General features: G+C 39.0%; 1 protein-coding gene across 8 annotated transcripts in view; it reads left to right on the top strand.

The window, feature by feature from the left end:
• The window catches only part of CCDC171 (coiled-coil domain containing 171), a 443,161-nt gene that overhangs the window by 1,919 nt on the left and 414,203 nt on the right, over positions 1 to 27,039 (top strand). For 5 of the 8 annotated variants that reach the window (XR_009210997.1, XR_009210996.1, XM_058431106.1 and 2 more), the window contains exons 2-5: positions 7,894 to 8,027; positions 10,778 to 10,932; positions 20,448 to 20,583; positions 26,766 to 26,940. Coding sequence is in view for 6 of the 8 variants with exons in the window: in XM_058431106.1 (XP_058287089.1) it covers positions 10,889 to 10,932; positions 20,448 to 20,583; positions 26,766 to 26,940 (355 nt within the window). In the remaining 2 variants the exon portion in view is untranslated. Of the gene's footprint in view, positions 1 to 7,448; positions 8,028 to 10,777; positions 10,933 to 20,447; positions 20,584 to 26,765; positions 26,941 to 27,039 lie in introns of those variants that run through there. The other 3 variants (XM_058431102.1, XM_058431104.1, XM_058431103.1) reach the window with 2 other exon arrangements.

Below are 27,039 nucleotides of genomic sequence, written 5' to 3'. Positions count from 1 at the left end.
TGGCATATAGTAAGTGGCTCAATAATAGGAATTTCTATCTTTTCATCCACCCATCCCTCGTTTTTCTTCTGATCTATGCAAACACACTGAAAGATGAGTGCATTTGGGATGACCAACTGAAGGACTCAGATGTGAGGTAGAAAAATTTTTTACCAGCAGTGGCTCCGAAATCTAAAGTAGATTCGCCTTTCTGGCTGGCACCTCCTCTCAGGATGTCCGGATCACTGATCCCTTGGCCTCAATTACCCTTTTATCTATTTTTAAAAATGCTTCTCATTGATGAATGATACACATAATATCCCATCTAGTTTAGTAGGAGTGGTGAGATTAGTTCAACTCCACTATGAAAAAAAGATTAATCTATTAATACATTAACATAAAAAGCTAATTTAAACCTTGCCTTTCTTTATCTATTACTGCTACAGGATGGCCTGGTTTTGGTCCAGAGCTGTGAAGGTGCTATCTGGATTGAGAATCGACTGAAGGTCTGAGTAATCTTTTTTTGAGAAGGCCATGGCTTTTCAGTTTGTATATGGGGAAAAATGATATTTTTTTTTTTTTTTTTTTTTTTTGAGACAGAGTCTCGCTCTGTTGCCCAGGCTGGAGTGCAGTGGCGCGATCTCAGCTCACTGCAAGCTCCGCCTCCCAGATTCACGCCATTCTCCTGCCTCAGCCTCTCCGAGTAGCTGGGACTACAGGCGCCCGCCACCATGCCCGGCTAATTTTTTTTTTGTATTTTTAATAGAGACGGGGTTTCACCGTGGTCTCGATCTCCTGACCTCATGATCCGCCCGCCTCGGCCTCCCAAAGTGCTGGAATTACAAGCGTGAGCCACCGCGCCCGGCTGGAAAAATGATATTTTTAAGAAATCTCCAGCAAAGAGCAGAAGTGCTTCCCTGATAAGTGAGGTCTTACATGCTTCCCTGGCTGAGATGAACTGTGTCTTGAGGGCCAATAGCAAGGCACACAGCAGAGCTCTGGAGTCAGCTAACTTGGGTGTAAATCCTGACCCTGTCACTAGAGATGTGAGAGATGTGACTTTAGGCAAGTGACTGAATATCTTTTATTTTTATTTCTTTTATTATTATACTTTAAGTTATAGAGTACATGTGCACAACGTGCAGGTTTGTTACATATGTATACATGTGCCATGTTGGTGTGCTGCACCCGTTAACTTGTCATTTACATTAGGTATATCTCCTAATGCTATACCTCCCCACTTCGCCCACTCCCTGCCAGGCCCTGGTGTGTGATGTTCCCCACCCTGTGTCCAAGTATTCTCGTTGTTCAATTCCCACCTAAGAGTGAGAACATGTGATGTTTGGTTTTCTGTCCTGTCGATAGTTTGCTCAGAATGATGGTTTCTAGCTTCATCCATGTCCCTACAAAGGACATGAACTCATCCTTTTTTATGGCTGCATAGTATTCCATGGTGTATATGTGCCACATTTTCTTAATCCAGTCTATCACTGATGGATATTTGGGTTGGTTCCAAGTCTTTGGTATTGCTAATAGTGCTGCAATAAACATGTGTGCATGTGTCTTTATAGCAGCATGATATAGAGTTTCTGCCGAGAGATCCACTGTTAGTCTGATGGGCTTCCCTTTGTGGGTAACTTGACCTTTCTCTCTGGCTGCCAGTAATGGGATGGCTGGGTCAAATGGTATTTCTAGTTCTAGATCCTTGAGGAATCACCATACTGTCTTCAACAATGGTTGAACTAGTTTACAGTCCCACCAACAGTGTAAAAGTGTTCCTATTTCTCCACATCCTCTCTAGCACCTGTTATTTCCTGACTTTTTAATGATCGCCATTCTAACTGGTGTGAGATGGTATCTCATTGTGGTTTTGATTTGCATTTCTCTGATGGCCAGTGATGATGAGCATTTTTTCATGTGTCTGTTGGCTGCATAAATATCTTCTTTTGAGAAGTGTCTGTTCATATCCTTTGCCCACTTTTTGATGGGGTTGTTTGATTTTTTCTTGTAAATTTGTTTAAGTTCTTTGTAGATTCTAGATATTAGCCCTTTGTCAGATGGGTAGATTGTAAAAATTTTCTCCCATTCTGTAGGTTGCCTGTTCACTCTGACGGTAGTTTCTTTTGCTGTGCAGAAGCTCTTTAGTTTAGTTAGATCTCATTTGTCAATTTTAGCTTTTATTGCCAGTGTTTTTGGTGTTTTGGTCATGAAGTCCTTGCCCATGCCTATGGCCTGAATGGTATTGCCTAGATTTTCTTCTAGGGTTTTTATGGTTTTAGGTCTAACATGTAAGTCTTTAATCCATCTTGAATTAATTTTTGTAAAAGGTGTAAGGAAGGGATCCAGTTTCAGCTTTCTACATATGGCTAGCCAGTTTTCCCAGCACCATTTATTAAATAGGGAATCCTTTCCCCATTTCTTGTTTTTGTCAGGTTTGTCAAAGGTCAGATGGTTGTAGATGTGTGGTATTATTTCTGAGGGCTCTGTTCTGTTCCATTTGTCTATATCTCTGTTTTGGTACCAGTACCATGCTGTTTTGGTTACTGTAGCCTTGTAGTATAGTTTGAAGTCAGATAGGGTGATGCCTCCAGCTTTGTTCTTTTTGCTTAGGGTTGTCTTGGCAGTGTGGGCTCTTTTTTGGTTCTATATGAACTTTAGAGTAGTTTTTAAGAGTTCTGTGAAGAAAGTCATTGGTAGCTTGATGGGGATGGCATTGAATCCATAAATTACCCTGGGCAGTATGGCCATTTTCACAATATTAATTCTTCCTATCCATGAGCATGGAATGTTCTTCCATTTGTTTGTGTCCTCTTTTATTTTGTTGAGCAGTGGTTTGTAGTTCTCCTTGAAGAGGTCCTTCACATCTCTTGTAAGTTGGATTCCTAGGTATTTTATTCTCTTTGAAGCAATTGTGAATGAGAGTTCACTCATAATTTGGCTCTCTGTCTGTGATTGGTGTATAAGAATGCTTGTGATTTTTGCACATTGATTTTGTATCCTGAGACTTAGCTGAAGTCTATCAGCTTAAGGAGATTTTGGGCTGAGATGATGGGGTTTTCTAAACATAGAATCATGTCATCTGCAAACAGGGACAATTTGACTTCCTCTTTTCCTAGTTGAATACCCTTTATTTCTTTCTCCTGCCTGATTGCCCTGGCCAGAACTTCCAACACTATGTTGAATAGGAGTGGTGAGAGAGGGCATCCCTGTCTTGTGCCAGTTTTCAAAGGGAATGTTTCCAGTTTTTGCCCATTCAGTATGATATTGGCTGTGGGTTTGTCATAAATAGCTCTTATTATTTTGAGATATGTCCCATCAATACCTAGTTTATTGAGAGTTTTTAGCATGAAGGGCTGTTGAATTCTGTCAAAGGCCTTTTCTGCATCTGTTGAGATAATCATGTGGTTTTTGTCTTTGGCTCTGTTTATGTGATGGATTACGTTTATTGATTTGCGTATGTTGAACCAGCCTTGCATCCCAGGGATGAAGCCAACTTGATCGTTGTGGATAAGCTTTTTGATATGCTGCTGGATTTGGTTTGCCAGTATTTTATTGAGGATTTTTACATCGATGTTCATCAGGGATATTGGTCTAAAATTCTCTTTTTTTGTTGGGTCTCTGCCAGCCTTTGGTATCAGGATGACGTTGGCTTCATGAAATGAGTAGGGAGGATTCCCTCTTTTTCTATTGATTGGAATAGTTTCAGAAGGAATGGTACCAGCTCCTCCTTGTACCTCTGGTAGAATTCAGCTGTGAATCCATCTGGTCCTGGACATTTTTTGGTTGGTAGGCTATTATTGCCTCAATTTCAGAACCTGTTATTGGTCTATTCAGGGATTCAACTTCTTCCTGGTTTAGTCTTGGGAGGGTGTATGTGTCCAGGAATTTATCCATTTCTTCTAGATTTTCTAGTTTATTTGTGTAGAGGTGTTTATAGTATTCTCTGATGGTAGTTTGTATTTCTGTGGGATTGGTGATTGTATCCCCTTTATCATTTTTTATTACATCTTTGATTCTTCTCTCTTTTCTTCTTTATTAGTCTTGCTAGCGGTCTATCAATTTCGTTGATCTTTTCAAAAAACCAGCTCCTGGATTCACTGATTTTTTGAAGGGTTTTTTGTGTCTCTATCTCCTTCAGTTCTGCTCTGATCTTAGTTATTTCTTGCCTTCTGCTAGCTTTTGAATGTGTTTGCTCTTGCTTCTCTAGTTCTTTTAATTGTGATGTTAGGGTGTCCATTTTAGATCTTTCCTGCTTTCTCTTGTGGGCATTTAGTGCTATAAATTTCCCTCTACACACTGCTTTAAATGTGTCCCAGAGATTCTGGTATGTTGTATCTTTGCTCTCATTGGTTTCAAAGAACATCTTTATTTCTGCCTTCATTTCGTTATGTACCCAGTAGTCATTCAGGAGCAGGTTGTTCTGTTTCCAGGTAGTTGAGCAGTTTTGAGTGAGTTTCTCAATCCTGAGTTCTAATTTGGTTGCACTGTGGTCTGAGAGACAGTTTGTGTAATTTCTGTTCTTTTACATTTCCTGAGGAGTGCTTTACGTCCAACTATGTAGTCAATTTTGGAATAAGTGTGATGTGGTTCTGAGAAGAATGTATATTCTGTTGATTTGTGGTGGAAAGTTCTGTAGATGTCTATTAGGTCTGCTTGGTGCACAGCTGAGTTCAATTCCTGGATATCCTTGTTAACTTTCTGTCTCATTGATCTGTCTAATGTTGACAGTGGGGTGTTAAAGTCTCCCATTGTTATTGTGTGGGAATCTAAGTCTCTTTGTAGGTCTCTAAGACCTGCTTTATGAATGTGGGTGCTCCAGTATTGGGTGCATATATATTTAGGATAGTTAGCTCTTCTTGCTGAACTGATCCCTTTACCATTATGTAATGGCCTTCTTTGTCTCTTTTGATCTTTGTTGGTTTAAAGTCTGTTTTATCAGAGACTAGGATTGCAACCCCTGCTTTTTTTGTTTTCCATTTGCTTGGCAGATCCTCCTTCATCCCTTTATTTTAAGCCTATGTGTGTTTCTGCACGTGAGATAGGTCTCCTGAATACAGCACACCGATGGGTCTTGACTCTTTGTCCAGTTTGCCAGTCTGTGTCTTTTAATTGGAGCATTTAGCCCATTTACATTTAAGGTTAATATTGTTATGTGAATTTGATCCTGTCATTATGATGTTAGCTGGTTATTTTGCTCTTTAGTTGATGCAGTTTTTTCTTAGCCTTGATGCTCTTTACAATTTGGCATGTTTTTGCAGTGGCTGGTACTGGTTGTTCCTTTCCATGTTTAGTGCTTCCTTCAGGAGCTCTTGTAAGGCAGGCCTGGTGGTGATAAAATCTCTCAGCATGTGTTTGTCTGAAAAGGATTTTATTTCTCCTTCACTTATGAAGCTTAGTTTGGCTGGATATGAAATTCTGGGTTGAAAATTCTTTTCTTTAAGAATATTGAATATTGGCACCCACTCTGTTCTGGCTTGTAGAGTTTCTGCCGAGACATCCGCTGTTAGTCTGATGGGCTTCCCTTTGTGGACAACCTGACCTTTCTCGCTGGCTGCCCTTATATTTTTTCCTTCATTTCAACTTTGGTGAATCTGACAATTATGTGTCTTGGAGTTGCTCTTCTCGAGGAGTATCTTTGTGGCGTTCTCTGTATTTCCTAATTTGAATGTTGGCCTGCCTAGTTAGATTGGGGAAGTTCTCCTGTATAATATCCTGAAGAGTGTTTTCCACTGGGTTCCATTCTCCCTGTCACTTTCTTTTTTTTTTTGAGATGGAGTCTCGCTCTGTCGCCCAGGCTGGAGTGCAGTGGCGCAATCTTGGCTCACTGCAAGCTCCGCCTCCTGGGTTCACGCCATTCTCCTGCCTCAGCCTCTCCGAGTAGCTGGGACTACAGGCACCCGCCACAATGCCCGGCTAATTTTTTTGTATTTTTAGTAGAAACGGGGTTTCACCTTGGTCTCGATCTCCTGACCTTGTGATCCGCCCGCCTCAGCCTCCCAAAGTGCTGGGATTACAAGTGTGAGCCACTGCGCCCGGCCCTCCCCATCACTTTCAGGTACACCAGTCAGGCATAGATTTGGTCTTTTCACATAGTCCAATATTTCTTGGAGGCTTTGTTCATTTCTCTGTACTCTTTTTTCTCTGAATTTCTCTTCACACTTCATTTCATTCATTTGTTCTTCAATCACGGATACCCCTTCTTCCAGTTGATCAAATTGGCTACTGAAGCCTGTGCATTTGTCACGTAGTTCTCTTGCCGTGGTTTTCAGCTCCATCAGGTCCTTTAAGGACTTCTCTGCGTTGTTTATTCTAGTTAGCCATTTGTCTAACCTTTTTTCAAGGTTTTTAGCTTCTTTGCGATGGGTTTGAACATCCTCCTTTAGCTCGGAGAAGGTTATTATTACCGATCGTCTGAAGCCTTCTTCTCTTAACTCATGAAAGTCATTCTCTGTCCAGCTTTGTTCCGTTGCTGGTGAGGAGCTGCGTTCTTTTGGAGGAGAAGAGGTGCTCCGTTTTTTAGAATTTTCAGCTTTTCTGCTCTGGTTTCTCCCCATCTTTGTGGTTTTATCTACCTTTGGTCTTTGTTGATGGTGATGTACAGATGAGGTTTTGGTGTGGATGTCCTTGCTGTTTGTTCGTTTTCCTTCTAACAGTCAGGACCCTCAGCTGCAGGTCTGTTGGAGTTTGCTGGAGGTCCACTCCAGACCCTGTTTGCCTGGGTGTCACCAGCGGAAGCTCAGTTGGAAATGCAGAAATCACCCATATTCTGTGTCACTTATGCTGGGAGCTACAACCTGGAGCTGTTCCTATTCGGCCATCTTGGAACCTCCTCTGTGACTGCTCATCTTTAAGCCCCGGTTTCCTAATGTATAAAGTATGGATATTAGCATTATCTTCCCCTTGGAGTTGGTGTAGAGTGAAATGAGATAATATGTAAAAAGTTTTTAGTACGCTGCCTGGAGAAGGGACTTTTGTGACAATTGGAATGATGACAGCAGGGAATGACTTTGTGTCATATAGTTTGTTCTCAAGTAATGATCAATTGAATGTTTTCAAATGGAAAGTAATATTTAGAGTTAAACAAATATTGAAGAAGAAAAAGGCTGATTTTGGTTGCATGTCATAAGGAATTTTTAATCACTGACATAGTTTTGCCAAGTTGTGTATTTTAACTTAGTGGAGTTTCACAGGGAAGTTCCAAGTAAAGCTAGAAATAAATACTCTTTAAGGTCAGTGCAGTTCTTTAACTTAACTTCGTATTCCATTGACATTTTCATTACTGTCCTGTGACTCTGAACTTGACTGTCCTCATCATTCCTTGCCTTTTCACCTGGTGGAAGAAGAGGGAGGAGATTTTACAGCACCTTCTCTGCCATGCTCGATTGCATGGGAATCCCATCATAGTTCAAATTCAGCCACTGACCCTATCAACTTTGGTCCTTTATTGATTTACTCTTCCTAAAACAGACAGAGAAGTAAATCCTTGTCTCTGTGTCATCAGGAGCTGATATCAGTGAGGAAGATGAAGAAAATTAAAAAAAAAAAAGACTTGATAAAAGACACACAGGCAGAGCTGGTGTGGAAACCCATTTTCCTGTCTTACCTGTCTGTTACTCAAGATTTTTTCACCTTAGGTCCAAGATGCTGCCTGCAGTTCTTTGCCATGTGGCCTCTTCCATGGGCAGTTCACAGCATGACATTTTACTTCTGTTTTTTGTTTTTGTTTTTGTTTTTGTTGTTTTTTTTTTTAAGATGGAGTCTCACTCTGTAGCCCAGGCTGGAGTGCAGTGGCGCGATCTCGGCTCACTGCAGTCTCTGCCTCCTGGGTTCAAGCGATTCTCCTATCTCAACCTCCTGAGTAGCTGGGATTACAGGTGCCCACCACCACGCCCAGCTAATTTTCTTTATTTTTAGTAGAGTCGGGGTTTCACCATTTTAGCCGGACTGGTCTCGAACTCTTGACCTCGTGATCCACCCACCTCGGCCTTCCTAAGTGCTGGGATTACAGGCATGAGCCACTGCGCCTGGCCTGACACTGCTTCTTTAAGGTCAGTAGGAGATTGTCATTCAGTCTGCTAAGATAAAAGTCTTATATAATGTAATCCTAAGAGTGGCATCCCTTCATCTTTGCTGTATTCTACTGGTTATTTATCAGTGAACTAGAAGTAGATGAAACTTGCTTCTGAGCTATGGAAGACGCTATCTCTTTAGAGGACTATTCAGATTTGAAGATGTTAGGTGCCAAAATAATGCACTGAAGTGTGATGATTCTCTTTAACTTTATTGAAACAACTTTATTAAAAGTTTGGTAAGTTTTTCTTCCCACGCTTCTCTGCCCAGTATACAAAAACATGGTTAAGGCCCTAACTATCTGAAATTATTTTCCTAAGAGATAAATAGAGGTCTGTTTATGCCTGTTGTGCCACCTGTGTGTATGTGTATTTAAGCTTTTCAACAAAACAGGAACATTTCGTGTACGTGTTTTTGTGCCTTGAATATTACTCTTAAATACAGAAGGGTCCATTCCTTCTAGGTTCTAACTCTTACTTTCATTCTGAAGGGAGTTTCCCTGGGGTCTGACCTTCAGGAGTGTGGTGATAAGGTGACAAGATTTTGGGACAATATCTGAAGAGCTTGATAGAGACTCCTTGGTGCCCGCCCCCCGCCCCCCCCCCAACAGCTGAATGGCTTTGGGCAAGACAGTTGAGCCTCTCTGAATCAGATGAGTTTTCTTATAAAGTGAGGATAATAACCCTCAGGTAAGATAACTTATAGTTCAGCTTTATGTGTCATCGGTGGCCTTGTAGAAAGAACTTGGACTTCAGTGTCAGAGAGTTATGAATTGGAATCTTGGTTCTGTAACTATGTGACTTTTTCAAGTTACTTCTTCTTTTTTTTTTTTTTTTTTTTTGATGGAGTTTCTCTCTTTTTGGCCAGGCTGGTGTGCAATGGTGCTATCTTGGCTCACTGCAACCTCCGCCTCCCAGGTTCAAGCACTTCTCCCGCCTCAGCCTCCTGAGTAGCTGGGATTACAGGCATGTGCCAACACGCCCGGCTAATTTTATATTTTTAGTAGAAACGGGGTTTCTCCATGTTGATCAGGCTGGTTTAGAACTCCCGACCTCAGGTGATCTGCCTGCCTCTGCCTCCCAAAGTGCTGGAATTACAGGTGCGAGCCACCACACCTGGCTCAAGTTACTTTTAATCTCAGTCTTGGTTTTCTTGGTAGAAAAATGGGATAATCCTTACATTGCAGTGTTGTAAGGATCGCAATGCTATATATAAAATACCAAGTACAGTGCTTGACGCTGTAGTAGGTGCTCAGTAGGTGAATGATGGTGGTATTCATTTGTCTACCACGATTTCCAAGCTAGTCTTTCAGGTCGCTGGAGATATGGGATCTCCCCATTCCCACATCATCTTGGCCAAAATTTCAACCTGTGTCCTAGGTCAGACTGTTCAGTTAGCCACGTGAATCACTGTTGTAAAGATCCTTTGGATGTATATGTAGGAGCTGTTAGTTCTCAGCACTGAGATACAGTCTCCATCTCAGTCTGCTTATTTGAGTTCGTTTTCTTTTGGTGATCTCCCTGAGTTCTAGATGTCTCTATACACCTACAATTTCACTTATCAATTATTACATCTTTCCCCTAGACTAAATCACCCCAAGCATCACTCACTCCCTTCCTTTATCAGGGATCATTATATTTTTTCAGAGAGTTCTGTGTTTAGTAATATAAATGGGTGGTGGCTGGGCACTGAATATGTGCTGAATATATTACTGGATTTTAAATATATGATATTGATATAGTTATTCCCTTTATATAGTTGAGGAAACAGGCTCAAAGAGTTTTAAGTAACTTGCCCAAAGGCCACATACTTGTAAGATATTTATTAGAATCCTAATTCAGATCTTTCTGAGTCCAAAGCTTACCGTCTTTCTTAGGATACTGGACTTCCACTAGGGACACCAGGAGGCCCTTTTGGCATATTTGTATTTGTGTCTATTTGGACTCAATTATTGTTATTTTTCTTTTTAAAGTGTTTACCCAGAGACTCCTAACACTGTGGTAAAGTAACTTACTTTGGCTCTGTATAATTTGGAATATCACCTGTAGAAGAAGGTTCCAGAAAGTAGGCCAGAATAAGTGACAGATACTCTTCCCTTCTTCCTCTTTGATCGCTTGGGAGAAGGACTTTGAAAGTTATCATGTGATCTTTTGGTTGGGAGTACCTTGGCATCTTTGATGTCTCATTTATGAAAAAGGCTTTGGGGATCTGGACTTCACTTTCTTCCAAAGTGAATTTTATGCCCTAGAGATAGGCACTACATATTCTTTTTACATTTTCAAGAATAATTTTTTACTATTTTGATAATTTGTTTTTCATTTGAGAAAATAATTTAATAGTTTCATCATTTCTTCATTCTTATAATAAGGAACACCTTTTAAACATTTTGTCATTGTTGTTTCCAATCCTTTTTATTTTAAAAGTGTTATTAGACAAAAATATTTTTCAGAGATGGTTTCACTGTGTTGCCCAGGCTGGCCTTAAACCCTGGGCTCAAGCAATCCTCTTGCCTCAGCCTCCCGAGTAGCTAGGACTACAGGTGCATACCATGATTCTGGCTTCCAATCCTTTTTGAAAGGCATATAGTAAAACATTATAGTTTTTTGGAATACCAGTATTCATGTGTGTTATACAATAATTTAAAAAATACAAATAAGCCAAAAAACAAGAAAAATCTCCAATAGTATCAGGACTCAAAGTGCTATTGTATCATTTACTATTTTAACAGACCTGAAATCATCTAACCTGAAGCCACAGACATCTTGGGCAATTTTAATCATCAAGAAAGAAATATGTCATTAAGAAACAGCAGGGTATTTTGAAAGAGTTGGAAAACATCATGAATTCGAATACTTCAAGTAATGGCACTGGTGATACCCAAAGGTAAGCCTCTAGTCTCTTCTTGTAGTTGATGAACGTTTTTAGTTGCAAGGAACAGGGAGAAGTCAGTGGTTGTAGAGCTAACTGTAAGAATTCTCATGGGATGGTAAGGGGAGTAGAAATTCTGTGGGACTGAAGGAGCATGAATGAAGCCTCATAAGAATTGGAACTGATTCTAGAGACTTTATGGGGATTTTGTGCTCCTCTGTTAATTTGGACCACAAAAGTCTGTGTGTCTGAACTTCGTCCTGTTACTAGAGACTTGCTTGTTCTTTTCCACTACTTTAAATCTTTTGCTTGTATTTCTTCTTATTTATATTTCTGTTTTGTTTTCTTTAACCTCTGTGGCTTTAATTCCTCTTTCTTCATTGGCCCAGCTCTAATTCATGGCTACTGTTCCTGAGGTTTGTCAGGTTGTAGCACATAGCAGCCTTCGTTTCTTTTTATTGCTGACAGTATTCCATTGTATGGATATGCCACATTATGCCCATCTACCAGTTGACAGACATTTGAGTTGTTTCCACTTTTTGGGTACTATGAATAATGCTGCTGTGCACATTTGCATATGTCTTTGTGTTGACGTATGTTTTTGTTTCCCTTAAGTAGATTCTTAGGAGCAGCAATGCTGTATCATATAGTAAATTTATGTTAAAATTTTCAAGAAACTGCCAAATTGTGTTCTAAAGTGGCTGGGTCATTTTATAGTATCACTAGCAATAATTGGGGGTTTTAATTTCCCCATATCCTGACCAATACTGGTTTTTATCTGACTATTTCAATTTAGCCATTTTGGTGAGTGTGAAGTTGTATGTTATTGTGGTTATAATTTGAATTTTCCTAATGATTAATGATGTTGAACATCTTTGCATGTGCTTTTTGGTAATTCATATATCTTCATTGGTGAAATGTCTCTTCAGATCTGTTTAGTTTTAAATTGTGTTATTTATTTTGATGTTATTGAGCTTTAAGAGTGTATATTTGGAATGCAAGTCCTTTATCAGATACATGATTTGCTGGCCTGGTGCAGTAACTCATGCCTGTAATCCTAGCACTTTGGGAGGCTGAGGTAGGTGGATTGCTTGAGCCCAGGAGTTCGAGACCAGCCTGGCCAACATGGCGAAACCCCATTTCTACAAAAAAAATACAAAAATTAGCCGGTTGTGGTGGTGTGCCTGTGTGGTACCAACTACTCCAGAGGCTGAGGCACGAGAATTATTTGAAGCTGGGAGGTGGAGATTGCAGTGAGCCGAGATCATGCCACTGTACTTGAGCCAGGGTGACAGAGTGAGACCTTGTCTCAACAACAACAACAACAACAAAAAATAAGATATATGATATGCAGACATTTTTCTCCTGTTTAGTGGCTTGACTTTTCATTTTCTTAATAATGTCTTTGGAAATGCACAAGTTTTTAATTTTGATGAAGTCCAGTTTATCAGTTCTTTTCCTGTAGGAGTTGTGCTTTTAGTTTTGTATATAAGAAATCTCTGACTAACTTAAGGTCATGAAGATTTTTCTTCTATGTTTTCTTCTAGAAGTTTTATAATTTTAGCTCTTATATTTAGTGCTCTATTTTAAGTTACTTTTTGTAACTTTTAAGTTACTTTCTGTATGAGGTAAGGGTCTAAATTTGTCTCTTTGCATGTGGATAGCCAGTTGTTCCAGCAGCGTTGTTAAGAGTAACCTTTCCCCTTTGAATTGCCTTGGTACTTCTGTTGAAAATTACTTAACTATTTAAGTATAGGTTTATTTCTAGAGTCTTAACTCTGATATATTGATCTACATGTCTGTTCTTTTCTTTTTTCTTTTTTTTTTTGAGGCAGAGTCTCACTCTGTTGTCAAGGCTGGAGTGCAGTGGCGTGATCTCACTGCAACCTCTGCCCCCCAGGTTCAGGTGATTCTTCTGCCTCAGCCTCCCAAGTAGCTGGGATTACAGGCACCTGCCACTGTGCCCAGCTAATTTTTGTATTTTTAGTAGAGATGGGGTTTCACCATCTTGGGCAGGCTGGTCTTGAACTCCTGACCTTGTGATCCACCAGCCTCAGCCTCCCACAGTGCTGGGATTACAGGCGTACATGTCTGTTCTTAATCCAATATCACATTGTCTTGATCACTGTAGCTTTATAGTAAGTTTTGAAATTAGGAATCAAAAGTTTTCCCATTTGTTCTTCAAGATTGTTTTGGCTGTTTTGAATTCTTTGTCTTTCCATATGAATTTTAGGATCAGCTTTTCAGTTTTTGCAAAAATGTCTGTTGGGGTTTTAATAGGGATTATATTGAATATGTAGAATAATTTGGGGAGAATTGCCATTTTAATAATATTGAGTTTTCCTTACATGAATGTGAATATGGTGGAATGTCTTTCCATTTGTTTAGCTTTTCAACTTCTTTGAACAACATTTTGTATTTTTCAGTGTAAAAATCTTTCACTTTTTTTTTTTTTGAGACAAGGTCTTGCTCTGTTGCCCAGGCTAGAGTAGTACAGTGGCATGATTTTAGCTCACTGTGGCCTCAACTCCTGAGTTCAAGTGATACTCCTGCCTCAGCCTCCTGAGTAGCTAGGACCACAGGCATGTACCACCATGCCTGGCCAATTTTTTTTTATTTTTGTAGAGACAAGATCTTGCTATGTTTCTCAGGCTGGTCTTGAGCTCCTGGCCTCAAGTGATCCTCCTGCTTTGGCTTCCCAAAGTGCTGGGATCAGGTAGGAGCCACCATCCCTGGCCTTGCATTTCTTTTGTTAAATTTATTTTATTATTTTTGATGCTGTTATAAATGGAATTGTTTTCTTAATTTTGTTTTTGGATTGTTCATTGCTAGTATGTAGAAGTATAATTGATTTTTGTATATTGATCTTGTATTCTGTGACCTTGCTGAAATTGATTTTAGTTCTAGTCTGTTTTTTCTTAGTGGATTTCTAGAATTTTCTTTCAGAATCATGTCCTTTGTAATTAAAGACAGTTTTACTTCTTCTTTTCTACTATGCATGCCTTTTATTTCTTTTGTGTTGCACGATTGCACCATCTACATCTCCAATACATCTTTTTTTTTTTTTTTTTTTTGAGGCGGAGTCTCACTCTGTTGCCCAGGCTGGAGTGCAGTGGTGCGATCTCGGCTTGCTGCAAGCTCCGCCTCCCAGGCTTACGCCATTCTCATGCCTCAGCCTCCGGAGTAGCTGGGGCTACAGGCGCCCGCCACCATGCCAGGAGAATTTTTTTTATTTTTAGTAGAGATGGGGTTTCACCGTGTTAGCCAGGATGGTCTCGATCTCCTGACCTCGTGATCCACCCGCCTTGGCCTCCCGAAGTACTGGGATTACAGGCGTGAGCCACCGCACCCAGCCAATACATCTTGACTAGAAGTGTTAATAGCTGATTTCTTTTTCTTGTTTCAGATCTTACAGGAAGCGTTTAGTCTTTCACCATTAAGTATGATGCCAGCTGTAGGTTATTTGTAGCTGTCCTTTTTCAGGTGTGGAAATTTTCTTGTAGTTTGTTGATAGTTTTTATCATGAATAGGTGTTGGATTTTGTCAAATGCTTTTTCTGCATCCGTTGAGATAATCATATAGTTTTTGTCTTCTATTTAATTAATTAATTAATTAATTTTAGAGACAGTCTTGCTCTGTCACCCAGACTTGATTGCAGTGGTCTGGTCATACCTCACTGCAACCTCAAACTCCTGGGCTCAGGTGGTTGGCCTCAGCCTCCTGAGTAGCTGGAACTATCAGCACTTAGCCTCGAACTCCTGGCCTCAAGCTATCCTCCTGCCTTGGCCTCTCAAAGTGCTGGGATTACAGACATGAGCCATCACACCTAGCCTCTTTCTTTCATTAAAATTGTGTATTGCATCAATTAATTTTCAGATGTTATACTAATTTTATATTTTTGGGATACATCCTGCTTAGTCGTGTTGTATAATCTTTTAAAGATGTTGCTGGATTTGGTTTGCCCATTTTTTCTTTTTTTTTGAGATGAGGTCTTACTCTGTTACCTAGGCCAGTGTGCAGTGGTGATCATAGCTCACTGCAGCCTTGAACTCCTGTGCTCAAGTGATCCCCCCACCTCAGCCTCCCAAGTAGCTGGGACTACAGGCAGGTGCCACCATGCCCGGCTACTTGGTTTGCTAATGTTTTGTTGAGGATTTTTCCATCTGTATTCATGAGGGATGTTAATCTGTTTTCCCCTCTTGTGATAAGTTAGTCTGGTTTTGGTATTAGAGTAATGCCGGATTCATAGAATGGGTTGAGAAGTGTTTTTTCCTGTTACGTAAAGATTGGTATTATTTTTTCTTTACGTGTTTGGTACAATTTGCCAGTGAAACTATCTGTGCCTGGCCTTTTTCTGTGGTTAGATAATGCAATATCCTTATCTGTTATAGATCTATCCAGATTTTTTATTTCCTTTTGAGTTAGTTTCAGTAATTTGTGTTTTTCTAGGAATTCATCCATTTCATCTGAATTGTTTAATTTGTTGGTATACTGTTTTACAGAATATTCCCTTATAATCCTTCTAGATGGTAATGATGTTTCCTCCTTCATTATTTTCATAATTTGAGTTTTTTCTTTTTTTTCTTTGTTAATCTAGCTAAAGGTTTATTAACTTTATTGCTCTTTTCAAAGAACCAAATTTTGGTTTCATTGATTCTCTTAGTTTTATTTTAGTCTTATTTTAAAAAAAAGTCACATGTGCACATTATTTAAATAATCCATTGTGCTATAAATTTACTTAGTGTCATTACAGAAAACAGCAGTACTAATTTCTTTGAGGCAAATCCACTTTCTAGATTCCTAAAAACAATCATTTTTTCAACTCTCTGAGGTGGTATTTTTCATCTCTTAAAATTTTTTTTTTCATGTTGCTAATTGAGTTTTTTAGTTTTAACTGTTGTCTACTGACTTCCTGGTACAGAAGATCATAATTTAGTTCTCATTCCTGCCTGCTTCCCGTTCTGTTCTCTATATTTAGTGATATTATAATCTTAAATTAGTTATTCAATGTTTACATTATAGTTATGAAAACTTTAAGTTGAGCCCATGTAGTAGTATTCAGTGACATTTTTTACTTTCTTGTACATTTTATTTTGCTTGGATTAATAATTACCTGGTTTCTTATTTGGTTTGTTTGCTTAGTTTCTATGAACTTACCAGGAATTCAACTTCATGCTCCAAACAAATTACATAAATCTCTCTCAATATGTTTTTTATTCTCATCATCATCATCATCATCTTCTTTTTTTTTTTTTAAGACAGAGTTTTGTTCTGTCACCGAGGCTGTAGCCCAGTGGCACAGTCATGGCTCACTGCAATCTTGACCTCCTGGGCTCAAGTGATCCTCCTACTTTGGCCTCCCAAAGTGCTGGGTTTACAGGTGTGAGCCACTGCACCTGGTGTGTTTTCATCTTCTTAAAGAAATCACTCCTGGAGGCTTTGACGAGTCCTGCTGGAACAGATTTCCCTTTAAGTGCTTTGCTGCACAAGCGTCATCTTAGTATTTCCTCCTATCACTATCCTGGAAATCCCTCTGCTATTTTCTTGTGTCGAGTGCCCTACTTCTAGAATCCCATGTCTTTCTCTTTCTCATTTTGATCCTTAATTCGATGGAGTAAATGTTCCATTAGTCTCCTGAGAAAGTTCATGGGAGATAAATATTTTGAGGCCTGGCAGATCTGAAATTGTCTTTCTTGTAGTCTTGTCTTTGGATGATAATTTGTTGGGTATAAAATTCTAAGTTAGAAATGATTTTTCCCTTGGAATTTTGTTGGGCATTGCAGCATTATTTCCTAATTTCCAGTGTTTCTGTTGAGAAATGATGTCAGACATTTTTTTTTAACTTTTATTTTAGGTTCAGGGATACATGTGCAGGTTTGTTATATAGGCAAACTCATGCTATGGGGATTTGTTGTACAGATTATTTCATCACCCGGGTACTAAGCCTAGTACCCAATAGTTATTTTTCTGCTCTTCTTCCTTCCCACACCTTTTGCCCTTAAGTAGTCCATTATTTTTTTCTTTGTGTCCATGAGTTATCATTTAGTTCCCATTTATAAGTGAGAACACGTGGTATTTGGTTTTCCTTTCCTGGGTTAGTTTGCTAAGGATAATGGCCTCTAGCTCCATTCATGTTCCCGCAAAAGACATGATCTCATTATTTTTTATGGCTGCATAGTATTCTATGGTGTATATGTACCAAATTTTCTTTATCCAGTCTGTCATTGATGGGCACTTAGGTTGATTCCATGCCTTTGCTATTGTGGATAGTGCTGCAGTGGACATTTGTATGCATATGTCTTTATGGTAGAATGATTTATATTCCTCTGGGTGTATACCTAGTAATAGGGTTGCTGGGTTGAATAGCAGTTCTGTTTTAAGCTCTTTGAGGAATCACCATGTTGCTTTCCAGAATGGTTGAACTAATTTACATTCGCCATCATCAGTGTATAAGTAAGTGTTCCCTTTTTTCCTGCATCCTTGCCCCCATCTATTATTTTTTGACTTTTTTTTTGAGATGGATCTCACTCTTTCACCCAGGCTGGAGTGCAGTGGCATGATCTTGGCTCACTGCAGCCTCTTCCTCCCAGGTTCAAGCAATTCTCCCTGCCTCAGCCTCCCCAGTAGCTGGGATTACAGGTGCCCGCCACAACGTCCAGCTAATTTTTGTATTTTTTAGTAGAGACGGAGTTTCGCCATGTTGGCCAGGCTGGTCTTAAACTCCTGACCTCAAGTGATCTACCTGCCTTGGCCTTCTGAAGTGCTGGGATTATAGGCGTGAGCCACCACGCCCGGCCTTATTTTTTGACTTTTTAATAATGGCCATTCTTACTGGTGTGAGATGGTATCTCATTGTGGTTTTGATTTGCGTTTCTCTAATGATCACTGATACTGAGCTTTGTTTCATATGCTTGTTGGCTGCATGTGTGTCTTCTCTTGAAAAGTGTCTTTTTATGTCCTTTGCTCACTTTTTAGTGTTTTTTTTTTTCTTGTAAATTTGTTTAAGTTGCTTATAGATGCTGGATATTAGACCTTTGTCAGATGTATAATTTGCAAATTTTTTTTCCCATTCTCTAGGTTGTCTGTTTACACTGTTGATAGTTTCTTTTGCCATGAAGAAGCTCTTAAGTTTAATTAGATCCCATTTGTCAATTTTTGCTTTTGTTGTGATTGCTTTAGGCATCTTTGTCATGACATCTTTGCCCGTTCCTATGTCCAGGATGGTATTGCCTAGGTTGTCTTTCAGGGATTTTTATAGTCAAACATATTTCTTAGTCTTTTGTATAAAACCTATTTATTTCTCTCTAGAGTTTGGAGGAACTACTTTTTTGTTCCTTGTTTTCTGAAATTTCCATACATTTAACCTGTGCTCTTTTAATAGGCCCTTTTGGTTTGAAACTTATATCCTTCGGAATCTGCCTATTTCCATGGATTTTTTTCTATAACAGTTTCCTCCCCTTCAGAGAGACATTGTATTTCAGTGGTTAAGAGGATATATCATGGAGCCAGGCTTTCAGGATTTGAATTTCAGCTCTGCCCCTCACTAGCCCTGTGAACTTGGGTAATAAGAGGTCATAACAGTACCAATCTCATGAGATTATTGTGAAGAATAAATAAGTTTATATATGTAAAATGCTTAGAACAATGCTTACAAAATATTAAGACTATTTAATGTTATAAATTTATTTTTTTCTCATTGTGCACCTTTATTTAGATTTTGAACTTCTTGGACAGTCTTCTAATTTAAAAAATTTTCTATTTTTCATCTCCATCTCTTTTTTTGCTTTATTTTCTGGGAGATTTTTCTTTTCTTTTTATTTATTTAGTTTTTCATTTTCTTAGTTTGTGTTTTTGATTTCTTTTCCTTTTCTTTTTCTTTTCTTTTTTTTGAGATGGAGTTTCACTCTTGTTGCCCAGGGTGGAGTGCAATGGTGTGATCTCTGCTCACTGCAACCTCTGCTTCCCGGGTTCAAGGATTCTCCTGCCTTTGCCTCCCAAGTAGCTGGGATTACAAGCATGAGCCACCACACCCAGCTAATTTTGTATTTTTGTAGAGGCAGGATTTCACTATGTTGGCCAGGCTGGTCTTGAACTCCTGGCCTCAAGTGATCTGCCTGCCACAGCCTCCCAAAGTGCTTGGAGGCCAGGCGTGAGCCACTGCACCCGGCTGTGTTTTTGATTTTTAAGAGCTGTTTTTTTTTTTTCTCTGAATATTTCATTTCTTATTGCAGTCATGGATGTGACATATGGATGATATACTCTCTCCTATTTTTTTAGGAGACAATGTTAGTTTTTTTTTTTTTCCCTCTTCTAAGTTGTCATCTTTCTGCATAGTCTTTCAAGGCATACTTCTTTCCATGCACCATATTTTTGGTCTCTGTTTATCATATTAGATGCTTACTAAACTTTTGGTGATTGTTGGCTGTCTGCTTATATTGAAGAGTAGGGGCTTAACCTAAAAAAGATGACTGGAAGCTCAGTGTGTGAGGCTTTGTGTTTGTGGCGTGCTCTGTAGGGTTATATGGTTAAGCTGTTTTGCTAGAGAACCACCGGCATCAGTATCTTTAGGTATTTTTCACCTGGTTTCTTAGGTTCTGTAGGGAAGACACTTCCAATCTCTGCTTGACTGCCATCGTTCTGGCAAGAACATTCTGGCAAGACAAGTAGTGTTAAAACTCTAGAGCGCTCTTTCATTATATAACTTTTAACTCAAGCTTCTTGTATATAGTATAAAAAACTTAGGTCATTTGTATCTAATGTCTTCTGATCCAGAGACCCTCCGTTTTATCCTCTCCAGGGAATAAACCCCTAGTGTTTTTCTGCCAGACTGGGAAAGAGATAGGTACCCAGTTGTGTGGTATAGGGGATCTGAGGATGTAATTATTTTGTTGACAGACTTTCAAATAATTCTCCTGTTTTCTGCTCTACTTTTACCTCCATTTTCAAAGGTATTGCCAATTACTGAGCTTTTGAGGGTTATCAGTTACCACTTGTCCACATGCATTTCAGCTTCCAGTAATTTGTTGCTATTATCTCATCTTTTGTGTTCTTTCTCTTGTGAGTTTATACCTCTAAATTCTGTTTGCTGTTATTTTAATTTTCAATTTTAATTTTTATTTTTGGGAGAGAGTAGTGTGCTTTAGTCTGACATTTTTCTTTTTGTATTATGTGTTACATTTACAAGAAACAAAATATATTATTTACAAAGAAAAAAAGTGGGAGAACGCAGTCTCTTCCCAAATTATCCAGCTTGTGATATGATCAGACAGTTTAAGTAGCAATCTTGAATAATGTGGTAATTTCCCATTAGACATTGGTTTGTTGCTAGGTATCTATCTATCTGTATACACTACTTTGTATTTCTGCATAGCTTTTGCAATGGACATCTTTTGCTAGATTGTGAACTCTAAGTCAAGAACCATGTCATGTTCTCTTTGTTTTTTGAAAAATAAGTTATCAGAAATAACAGAAATGCTCTGAAACGTGCTTTATGAGAAGCATATACATTTTACTGTAATCTCATTTTATAGGTTGAAGAATGCCTCATTGGATGTAAAACAAATACTTAAAAATGAAACAGAGTTGGATATTACTGCTGATCTCAGGAAGAAACTCTGTCGGGCTAAAAACGAAAAATTAGAAATAACAACCAAACGCAGTGCAGAGGTACGATTTATTTTCATCTCAAATAATGTTAAAAGTTGAGTTTGATTTTTTAGATTTATTTCATATGAAAAACTCCATGTTTAACTTTTATAACTATACCATTCTTGGGTTTAAAAAGGAAATTGTAATAAAGAAAACATGATTTTAAAATGTAGTGTAATTGCATAAGTGTTAAAGTAGAACTTTAATGAATTATGTTTATTTGTATGTTATCTTAGATTTATTTTAATTAATGGGTTCAACTGATTAAAATTATTAATTTATGAACATGTTTGATGATTAAAGGATTTGTAAATCAGACATTTTTGAAATCATAATTTAGGTTCCTTTAAGGTCTCAATTGTGGAGCAATCTCTTAAGTAAATTTGAGTATGGAATTTTTAATCATAGTTCAATTCATAAATTGTCTTAGTTTATAAGCCATTATTTTATTAGTATGTATGTGTGTGTATATATATTTCATATGTATATATATATATTCCAAGATAGTTTTCCTTCCCTTCTAAGATAATTCATGAGTCATATCTTTATGCCTCTTCTCTCTGCTGTGTTTTTTCTCCTTTTTTCTCTGCTAAATCTTATTTATTCTTAAAACTCAGTTTAGGCCACCTGGTGTAGTGGGACGAATATCAAATTACACAGAGCTCAATTCATTCCTGGCCGTTCTATTTACAAGATGCGTCATCTTGGGCTACTTATTTATCCTGTACACCATTGGTTTCTCATTGTGAACTGCTGGTCCCAAAGGGTTGTTGTGATAATTAAGTGAAATAAAATTTGGAAAGTGCTTGTGTACTGTAATAGTAGCTGTAATTTATTGACAGTTAAGTGTAAACAGTATGTTTTTCTTCCCTTTTGCTAAGTTCTGCAGTTCTCATGTTGGGAAACTTTTTAATGTCTCTCTAAGTGAAACCGGCTACTACTTTGTTCTTCCACAACATGTTGCTGTTACAGATATTTTAGAACTAAAACATTTATATCTTGCTTACCTGCTCTTCTTTAGTTTGTAAACCCCCTGAGAGCTGAAAACAGTGATCACACTTTGTCTCCATATTGCTCATGTTTACTGGCACATAGTAGGCCGTCAGTAGTTGTGTATTGAATAAATATATGAAAAGGGCCAGGTGTGGTGGCTCATGCCTGTAATCCCAGCACTTTGGGAGGCCAAGGCAGGAGGATTGCTTGTGCCCAGGAGTTCAAGACCAGCCTGGGCAACAGAGTGAGACCCTGTATCTACAAAAAATAAAATAAAAATAAATATATTCTTTCATAATATGTTTATAGTTGTCATTAGATTTCTCAGCAGAACACACTATTCTCTTTTATTTGATCAAAATGTTTTGAAGTATATGTTCACATTAAAGAGATAAGAAATTATCTTAGGGAAGGAAGACAGTTTTCTTAAAACAGGAAATTATAATTGGTTCAACTCTAGATTTATGTTACCAATTATTATTATTTTTTCAATTATTTCTTTTTCTTTTTCTTTTTCTTTTTTTTTGTCTCAGTCTGTTGTCCAGGCTGGAGTACAGTGGTGCTATCTTGGCTCACTGCAGCCTCTGCCTCCCAGATTCAAGTGTTTCTCCTGCTTCAGCCTCCTGAGTAGCTGGGATTACAGGTGCCTGCCATTGTGCCTGGCTAATTTTTGTATTTTTAGTAGAGACAGGGTTTTACCATCTTGACCAGGCTGGTCTTGAACTCCTGATTTTGTGATCCACCCGCCTTGGCCTCCCAAAGTACTGCGATTATAGGTGTGAGCCACCGCGCTTGGCCAAATTTTTGTATTTTTAGTGGAGACGGGGTTTTACCATGTTGGCCAGGCTGGTCTCGAACTCCTGACCTCGAGTGATCCACCTGCCTCAACCTCCCAAAGTCCTGGGATTACAGGTGTGAGCCAGTGAGCCACTGTGCCTGCCCTTCAGTTATTTCTTTAGATGATCATACTTGTATTATGTAGTTAAATTTTTTAGCCATATAATCTCCAAGTGTACCCATCAGGAAGCAAGGCAGAGAAGAATGCAGTGATCTAAAAACAAAGGCCATATTTGCCTTATCAGGTATTCCTAATGCAAACACAAATCATGCACAGTGATTGGCACAAAATATCTTTAAAGACTTCTCTCGGAGTTTTATTGTTGGGGGATCTTGGGCAAGTTACTTCATTTTTCTGAGCTACAGGTTTCTTTGATAGGTATTCAAATAATAGATTACTGTTGAAAGGATTTATTAGTAGACAAGAGGGTATGAGGAGAAGAATTGCTTATAGACTCATACATTCCAGATGAGACTAAGTTGCATTGATGTAGATGATTGGGATGGGAAAATACCGTAAGGTTTTTAGAATCATTTGAGCGTAACAATAAAGTTGTGGAAAATAGGACAAGAAGACTGTGAGGCTATTCAGATATCTCATTGGCCCAGATAGTGATGACAGAGCAAGAAAATCCAGATAAATTAGAAAGAGAGAGGGTAAAGGAGAGTGACATAACTGTTTTTTTTTTTTTTTTGTGAAACAGGGTCTCACTCTGTCACCCAGGTTGGAGTGCAATGGTGTGATCTTGGCTCACTGCAGCCTGGTCTCGAACTCCTGGACTCAAGTGATCTCCTACATCAGCCTCCTGAGGAGCTGGGACTACAGACATGCGTGTGCCACCATGCTTGGCTAATTTTTTGTATTTTTGTAGAGGTGTGGTTTTGCCATGTTGTCCAGGCTGGTCTTGAACTTCTGGGCTCAAGTGATCCACCCGCCTTGGCCTCCCAAAGTGCTGAGACAACAGGTGTGAGCCACTGTACCTGGCTGACATAACTTCTTTTAGCCAAAAAATACTGGAAACTTAGGACTAGTCCGTAGGCTTTGTGGCCTGAAGATATTGTGTGACCCAGCCAGTACTCTTGAGAGCAGGGATTCTTAAGCTGGAGTCCTCCGAAGGAGAAATCAGGGAATCTGTGAACATAGATGGGGAAAACTTATAATTTTATTTTTATTAACCTCTAACTGATATTAAGCATTTCCTTCAGTTCTGAAGGGCTTGACCCAGCCAGTCCTCCTTTTAACAAGTCATAGTAGTGTTAGCAGTACTTTTGAGTATCATCAATAGAAATCACAGATACATATCACATTTTAGAAATTATAGTTACAGGATGGGTGCCATGGCTCACACCTGTAATCCCAGCACTTTAGGGGGCTGAGGTGGGTAAATCACTTGAGGTCAGGAGTTTGAGACCAGCCTGGCCAACATGGCGAAACCCTGTCTCTACTAAAAATGCAAAAATTAGCTCGGTGTGGTGGTGCGCACCTATAATCCCAGCTACTTGAGTGGCTGAGGTGGGAGACTCACTTGAACCTGGGAGGCAGAGGTTGCAGTGAGCTGAGATCATGCCACTGCACTCCAGCTTGGGCAACAGAGCGAGACTCTGTCTCAAAAAAAAAAAAAATACAGCTACATATCATATATCATATTTCAGTTACTGTGTGTGTGTGTGTGTGTGTGTGTGTGTGTATGTATACATGTATATATATATTTGTTGTTTTAAATCTTTTTTTAGAGACAGGGTCTTGCTCTGTTGCCCAGGCTTGCGTGCAGTGATGTGATCATTGCTCCCTACAGCCTGGAACTCCTGGGCTCAAGTGATTTTATGCTGCAGCTTCCCAAGTAGCCAGGACTGTAGGTGTGTGCCATCACACCTGGCTAATTTATTATTGTTATTATTTGTAGACATGGGGTCTTGCTCTGTTGCTCAGGTTGGTCTCAAACTCCTAGCCTCAAGCAGCCCTCCCTCATCAGCCTCTGGAAGTGCTGGGATTGCAGGAGTGAGCCACCGCACCTGGCCAGCATTTTAATTTTAAGTAATGTACTTTGTGCCCTTGAAGAGGACGTAGTCAAGGAAAAGAGAGGCTTTGGTTTGCACAAAACCACTCCCATGTTCTTAAGTCTCTGTATTATGCCAGGAAAGTACTAGTATTTTGACCTTATGAAATGATTGTAGGCTAATGTTGAATTCAATTTTCAGTCAACCATCCAAGCAAAACTGTTAAGAGTTAACTTACGAAATCCACATCGATCTTGTACACGTTCTCCAAGTTCCTGTGAATACCAGATTAGCAAGAGCTTTCAGTTCTTCTGCTATATAAGCTATTTCCTCCTGGAGCAGACTGCATTTTTCCTTCTGTAGCATACTGAGATCTGAGTCAATCTGTGGTGAACAGAGTGGTGTAGGTGGCTCTTGCAAATCCTCCTGCAAGGCAGATGCTTCAGGTGTGGTCATTCCTAAATCTTTCAGCAAGGAAAGGCTGGTTACCTCAGTCAGAGAGGAGAGGCTGCTTTTTTTTTTTGGTAAGGAATGTTCAGGGGAGATTTGAGAGTTCATAGTTTTTAGGTTTGTTTAATTCTGAAAGTCCTCATCCTATGTTCTTCCTACTTAATATCCAGCTGATACCATCTTAACAGAAGAAACTTGGTGAAACTCTTCATTGAACTTGTAATTTTGCATTTCCCATAATTATATTTTCAGGTTTGTTCATAACCTTATCTGCCCTGGGGCTGTACTAAATAAGCAATTATTTTAAAGTCATCATAAAAACTCTGTAGTTTTTCTGACTGTCTTGAACTTAGATTCTAAAGCTCTGAGATTATCATTTTGTTTTTGTAAATTCTCTAGTATAGTGAGATTTAGCCTTTCTATCCCTCAGGCCTTATAGTAAATCAATACTGGCATCATAGTTAAGTGCGTTCATTACTTCATTTTCCGAAGGCTTGTTTTCAACTGGCACTTCATCCTAAACAACTGCACACCATAATTTAAAGAACTGTGATCCCACTGTATGCTGTAGATCACTAGAATCCCATTTCTACCTGCAAAGAGGCTTTCACTGTGTTCAGGCTTAAATATGTTAGCCACCCAATATTATAAACCCATCTTCAGACAATTTCTGATACTAAGAGCAACATTACTGGGTGTTCAGTTAGGAAAACAGAAACCATTCTAAGTCTTACAACAAAGGGACATTAGTAGTGGGTATTGGTCACACAGGTACTAGAAAAGTGGAAAAGACAACTAGAGGAGATTAAGACAGCCCAACATTAAGAACTGCTTCTATTCCCAAGGTTGATTAGAGCTAGAACTGGACAAAGCAAGGCCCATGGAAGGAGGGACTATCCACAAGGATTTGCAGCCACAGACAAGAGAGGGATAACTGCTAGAGGTAGATCTAGAAAGGCAGAAATAACTTGGCATCTTCACTTCTCCTGCCGTCAGTCATTCCACATGTGCCTCTCATTGATGAAGCCTATTGACAAGCCAGTTGTCTCTGACCTTCTCTCATGCTACTTCAGAAGGATCACAAATTCGATATTCGTTAACTTAAATCCCTGCAAAATTGGCACTTTTATTACTTTATGATCAGTGATATCATAATCAAGAGAAATAATACAGACAATATTTATTAAACTATACTTTGATGCAATTTGTTTATTGGTTTCATTTAGGGAATAGAAGGAGGAGAGGAAAGAATGAATTTTTAAGTGCTTAGTATGTATCATGCATTTTTTTTTTTTGTTTTTTAGGTATGAATATTTTCTTTTCTTTCCTTTTTTTTTAGACGGTCTTGCTCTGTCCTTCAGGATGGAGTGCAGTGGCATGGTCTCTGCTCACTGCAACCTCTGCCTCCCAGGCTCAAGCAATCCTTCCATCTCAGCTTCCTGAGTAGCTGGGACTACAGGCACATACCACCATGCCTGGTTAATTTTTGTATTATTATAATTACAATTATTATTATTTTTATAGAGACAGGGTCTCCCCATGTGGCCCAGGCTGGTCTTGAACTCCTGGGCTTAAGTGATCCTCCTGCCTTGGCCTCCCAAAGTGCTGGGATTACAGGATTGAGCCACCGTGCCTGGCCTAGGTGTGACTATTTCTGATTAAAACATGTAATTTATCTTTAATTTTATAAAAAGTTCTTACAAGATTTTTTTCTTTTCCTCTAGTGGATTCTCTAAAATAAAAAACATAATGAGTGTCATTTTATAAGGTAGTGCTTTCTTTCCAGTGATTCAGAATATATAAATTTATAAATTTTTGCCTTGTATATATTATGGAAACAAGTTTCTCTAAGAAACTTAAATGTTTGAGTGTATGATCTCATAATCTTTGGACACATGTTGATATCAGGAATCTGTTTTTAGCTGGCAAGATATGAGAGCCAGATTGCCAAGCTACGGTCCGAGGTTGAAAAGGGAGAAGCATTGCAACAAAATCTGGAATATGACCTAGCTGTTGCTAGAAAGGAAGCTGGTCTTGGAAGACAGGCTGCTGAGGAAAGATTAGCCGAGGCACATAGGATCCAAGAAAAGCTCTGTGGTAAGACTGTTTCTATTTCTTCTCAAGTTTAGGGTTGTAACCTGATTGTATATCACTCCTCGCTGTTGTGTGTACATCCCATACAGGGTTAGAGGTAAG

Source organism: Hylobates moloch, unplaced genomic scaffold, assembly GCF_009828535.3.
Source record: "Hylobates moloch isolate HMO894 unplaced genomic scaffold, HMol_V3 SCAFFOLD_19, whole genome shotgun sequence".
Lineage (NCBI taxonomy): Eukaryota > Metazoa > Chordata > Mammalia > Primates > Hylobatidae > Hylobates > Hylobates moloch.
Note: the sequence above shows the minus strand (reverse complement) of the source record. Positions and strands in the feature narration are given on the sequence as shown.